We start from the raw sequence: 5,163 nt of genomic DNA on the forward strand, positions 1-5,163 counted from the left end.
GACGCGTCCCCATCCCTAATACACACTGACACTCCCCCACACTAAATCACTTCCCCAATTCACCCAGCTCGTCCCGGCACGCGGCTGCGCACGCCAAAACCCCCATTCATCCTCCCCCTCTCCCATTCCAAGAACCACCACCGGGCCGGCGGCGGCGCGCCTGTGCCATTGCCGGGATCGCTAGGGATTTCGCGGGATCAGGTGGGTCGGCGGGATGAGCATGTACGGGAGGGACCCGTGGGGCGGCCCGCTGGAGATATGCCACGACTCGGCCACGGACGACGACCGCAGCCGGAACATGGACCTGGACCGGGCGGCGCTCTCCCGGACGCTCGACGAGACGCAGCAGAGCTGGCTGCTGGCCGGGCCCGGCGACCAGGGCCGCAAGAAGAAGAGGTACGTCGACCTCGGGTGCCTCCTCGTCAGCCGCAAGATCTTCCTCTGGACCGTCGGGGTGCTCCTCGCCGCCGCCGCGCTCGCGGGGATCGCCGCCGGGATCGCCAAGGCCATCCCCAGGCACCACTCCCCGCCCCCGCCGCCGGACCAGTACACCGTCGCGCTGCGCAAGGCGCTCATGTTCTTCAATGCGCAGAAATGTGAGTCAGAGTTCTCTGCTATGATGTTCTGCAGTTCGTGTATCTGCGGGGAAGATTAGATATTTTTTTCATGTTGTGGCGGCGGCGATTTTGGTTTTGATTTGGGGGTTATTTTGCGTTCGACCTGTGCCAAAAAGCATAACATCAGATTTTCTATCTGGTTCTTCTGCTGGTTTGGTGGCTGTAAATTCGTCATTTGGGTTTTCTTCCCGTTGGATTGAAATGCTGATTTCATTCCAAGGATTCAATTTTGTTATGCGTTAATAGCTCGCGTTTCTCTGTCGCGTGCCTGAAATGGGAGCGGCCAGTTGTCCTGAAACCCTCCCAGCATTCAGATCCATTCGGAAGGAAACTAAAATCCATTATTGATCTCTTTGGTCTGCAAACTTTCTACAGCCGGAAAGCTGCCGAAGCACAACAATGTACCATGGCGCGGCGACTCGTGCCTCAAGGACGGACGTTCTGACCAGTCATTCCGGCGAGACCTCTCCGGTGGGTATTACGACGGTGGTGACGCCGTGAAGTTCAACTTCCCAGCTGCCTTCTCCATGACCCTCCTCAGCTGGAGCGTCATTGAGTACAGCGCCAAGTACGAGGCTGCTGGGGAACTTGCCCATGTCCGTGACACCATCAAGTGGGGGGCCGATTACTTATTGAAGACCTTCAACTCCACCGCAGATACCATTGACCGCCTGGTCGCCCAGGTAAAAGCAACTGCACAAATAAGTACACAATGTGGATGTGATTCTTGCTCTTCGTTCACTGCTTATGTGAATTTTGTCGATGGCACAGGTGGGTAGTGCCGCGTCCGGCTCGACTCAGCCCAATGACCAGTATTGTTGGATGAGGCCAGAGGAAATCGACTACCCGCGTCCAGTCACCGAATGCCACAGTTGCCCCGATCTTGCTGGTGAGATGGCTGCGGCATTAGCCGCAGCATCCATCGTGTTCAAGGATAATAGGGCTTACTCGCACAAGCTGTTACATGGTGCTACCACCGTCTGGAAATTTGCAAGCGATAGGAATAAACGTGGGAGTGGGAGCTATAGTCCACGCGGATCAGATGCTGCAAAGTTCTACAATTCAACCAACTACTTTGATGAAGCTGTGTGGGGTGGTACGTGGATGTACCTCGCGACAGGCAATTCATCATACCTCGAGAGGGTTACAGATCCCAAGCTTGCAAAGAGGGCTGGTGCTTTCTCAGGTGGTCCGAACTATGGGGTTTTCAGCTGGAACAATAAGCTCCCTGGTGCACAGGTAAAAATCAATGTAGCTTGGTTTAATTTAATACTAGAGACATTCCCCATGTTGACCTGTGCTGGCATTTCAATTTGTATATTACTAGTCAAGTAGATTCCATAATCTACATGCTGACCATTAGAATATAGTACTGTTGGCTGAATCACCAATTTTCTTTATAATACCTCACCTTGTTTTGTTGCAGTAGTAAGTCAACTTGCCCTACCACATGTTAAGTATCTATTGGTGGTGGCCAACTACTGGGCATTTACGATTATAGAACAGAAGTTTTTCAGCTTGGTGGATATAATAAGAGTTCTGTTGGTACCCTAGTCATGTCTTCTTCTTCTGTATTTCGAAATTCTTATCTTTGAAAAGGACAGCCATAATGAAAAAAGACTTCCACATGGACCCAACGTTTTGGATTAACTAGTAGAACTTCACTTAGTTATTGGCAGACTCGGATGCATATGCTTGCAAGTAAATAATGAATACTAGTACGGAGTATTATTTACTGTCTGACATGATTTGTTTTCCCAATCTACTTGATTGAGGCTCTGAGCCATGTGACAATCCAAACAAACCACTGTCCATTAGCTATACAGTAGGATTCCATAAGGATAAACTCTCTTCTGAGCTGGTTAAGGCTGTCCTTCAGTCCTGGGTATTGAGTGGATTTACTTATGTGTTCCAGGTTCTTCTGAGCCGGTTAAGGCTCTTCTTGAGTCCTGGGTATCCTTATGAAGAGATGTTGAGGACGTTCCACAATCAAACAGGCATTATCATGTGCTCTTACCTTCCGGTTTTCAAATCTTACAACAGAACAAAAGGTATCAGCTATCAACTTGTTAAATCACATTACTACTAATTGGTTATATGGAGCAGTTTGCTAAATTTATTTGCACCACAGGTGGTTTGATACAGCTCAATCACGGGATGCCACAACCTCTCCAGTATGTCGCCAATGCTGCATTCCTTGCGTCTGTGTTCAGTGACTATCTTGAAGCTTCAGATACCCCTGGGTGGGATTGTGGCCCCCATTTCTACTCGATTGAGGTTCTTCGCAGTTTTGCAAGGACTCAGGTACATTTCTAGCATTCGAATATCTGAAAATCTTGCCATGGTGGGCTGCACTTTGGACTGCTGGTTATGATTTTCTACTTTTCTTTTTGTCAGATTGAGTACATCTTGGGCAAAAATCATTTGAAGATGAGCTATGTGGTTGGGTATGGAAAACGTTACCCTAAGAATGTTCATCACCGTGGTGCCTCGATCCCGAAGAAAGGTGGTCACCGTGGCTGCACGGGAGGGTGGCACTGGAGGGACAGCAAGAAGGCCAATCCTAATATCATTAATGGAGCTATGGTGGCTGGTCCTGATCGCCATGACGGCTTCAAAGATGCCCGGAAGAACCGTAACTACACAGAAGCAACCCTAGCTGGCAATGCTGGTCTAGTCGCTGCATTGGTCGCATTATCGGGTGAAGGCCATGGAGTGGACAGGAACACCATGTTCTCTGCTGTTCCGCCCATGTTCCCTTCTCCCCCGCCGCCTCCAGCACCATGGAAACCATGACGAACTGGTGTTCAGGATAGCGGAGGAGATTAGATAACTGGTTCTTTTATTACTTTTAGTGTAGTATAATCACAATGACATGCTAGTAGATCGCCATGTAAGAACTATGACGTTGTATGAAACATTTATGCTCTAAGTTAGTGGTAGTTTCCCTTGTCTAGTTGTTGAAGTTTTAACTATTGGGCTATAGCGCGACGAGGCGTTTTGGCACCCTGGGAGCATATGCTCTCGGTTTTAGAAATGTTTTTTAAGTTGAGTTAAAAGGTGTTAAAAAAATTATGAAAATTTTGACATGTACATCTTGAGATCATAGGGTGCTTAAGAGAGTCGTTTTTTGGAAAACCGACATTTGGTGTGTCGTATGCAAAAAAGACGAAATTTGGCGTGCACACATATAATATCGACATATGCACGCTAAATTTTTGTTTAGATTTTTTTGACATTTTAAAAAGTTAGCAGGAGCATATGCTCTCGTGTTTAAAAGTGGATTTTCAGCTATAGCGACCTTTTGGCGCACCGTGCCGCTAAATGCTGTTGACACTCGTTTTGGACCGATAGCTAATCAAGGATAGAATCCCGTCGTGACAAATGAAAATAGATAAGGCGCAATTGGAAAGATTCAATCGGCGAGTTTTTATTGCTCATTGAGAATGCATCATGTCCACCATGTCAAGTTTTGCCATGATCCGGTTTAATAGCCGATTATGCTAACAGTCAGAGGTAACCTCGATGATCAAGATATGAAGGCTTCCACTAGAGCTTATTTAAGATGACCTCAAATGAAGAAGTGATAGAAACGAAAGTTGTGCGTCTCGTCGAAACAAACAACTTTGATTTTTGGATCATCGCAATCCGAGATAGTATGCAATCTCTGGAACAAACGCACATTATCAGACATGGAAGGTTCCGGTGTCTGATCGGGAGCGTAAAGAAATCAAACGTGCATCTGTGAACTGCACAAACGTTTTCACGTTCGGCCGATTTTAGAAGTCAAGATTAACTCAGATGGAAAAGTGTTCAACATGAAAGTTCTTCTTTTTTTCAAGACGAACAACTTTGTTGTTTACCAGATTTTGATTTGAGGTCGTTTACTGCCTCAAAGTTGTCCCGCAAGGTACTGCCAGTTTTAAACCGAACAGTTTTGGAAAGTTCGGTTCAAACCATCCGAATTGGACCTAGTTTAGGGTTTTGGACGTGAATCCAACCTTATTTCTTGCACGGAAAGTCCAGCCGCTCCTTATATACTTGAGGGGTGCAGGCCGATTGAAACAACACCAATCGAACAAACACATCTATTACTTTTTCGTGTTCATCTACTTTTTATCTCTCCTCCCTTGTATCTTTCTTCTCGTTCTTCGTTGTTCTTCATGATTGGAGGCTGCGAATCCACGAGGTCCTAGGGGCGGTTAGGCCGACCAGGGCAGCCCATAGCCGCCGTAAGCCCTGACGGGGTCCCTCCCGGGAGCGGGGTTTCGGGTCTACAAAAGAGCCCGCCGGACTGTCTTGCGTATCGCGCTTCCGGCGAGCCTCCCTCGGCGCGTGCTGCCGCGCATCGCGCTCGGCGTTGAGTGTACACAGCGATGTGTTGGTGTGCGAACAAATGCGGAGGGCGCTAGCAGTGGTGTCAAAACCCTCAAATCGTGGACTATAACGGCAATTTAGCTGCTATAGCTGCGCGTAGGCCTTGCCGTGGTACAACATTATTTTCCCCTCCTATCATTAGTCTAGTATTCAAAAATGAACTTCATAT

General features: G+C 47.8%; 1 protein-coding gene across 2 annotated transcripts; it reads left to right on the plus strand.

Annotated features, from left to right (window-relative positions):
• The first annotated feature begins 214 nt into the window (after positions 1 to 214).
• LOC124698251 (endoglucanase 9-like) lies at positions 215 to 3,544 on the plus strand. 2 transcript variants are annotated; one of them, XM_047230757.1, is made up of 6 exons: positions 215 to 596; positions 993 to 1,300; positions 1,389 to 1,856; positions 2,533 to 2,668; positions 2,749 to 2,921; positions 3,015 to 3,544. In XM_047230757.1, exons 1-6 carry the CDS (start codon positions 215 to 217, stop codon positions 3,411 to 3,413), a joined length of 1,866 nt encoding a protein of 621 aa, XP_047086713.1. In that variant the 3' UTR covers positions 3,414 to 3,544. The 2 variants fall into 2 exon arrangements, with proteins under 2 accessions (XP_047086713.1, XP_047086714.1); XM_047230758.1 differs by having other exon boundaries at positions 221 to 596; positions 993 to 1,306.
• The last annotated feature ends 1,619 nt before the right edge of the window (positions 3,545 to 5,163 follow it).

Source organism: Lolium rigidum, chromosome 3 (genome assembly GCF_022539505.1).
Source record: "Lolium rigidum isolate FL_2022 chromosome 3, APGP_CSIRO_Lrig_0.1, whole genome shotgun sequence".
NCBI lineage: Eukaryota > Viridiplantae > Streptophyta > Magnoliopsida > Poales > Poaceae > Lolium > Lolium rigidum.

What these genes read in the sequence shown, in the direction of transcription:
- LOC124698251 (XM_047230757.1), top strand. Translation starts at nt 215, where the DNA reads ATGAGCATGTACGGGAGGGACCCGTGGGGCGGCCCGCTGGAGATATGC. An exon ending in GTTCTTCAATGCGCAGAAAT is followed by an intron (nt 597 to 992) that starts GTGAGTCAGAGT and finishes AACTTTCTACAG; the next exon opens with CCGGAAAGCTGCCGAAGCAC. An exon ending in ATAAGCTCCCTGGTGCACAG is followed by an intron (nt 1,857 to 2,532) that starts GTAAAAATCAAT and finishes TATGTGTTCCAG; the next exon opens with GTTCTTCTGAGCCGGTTAAG.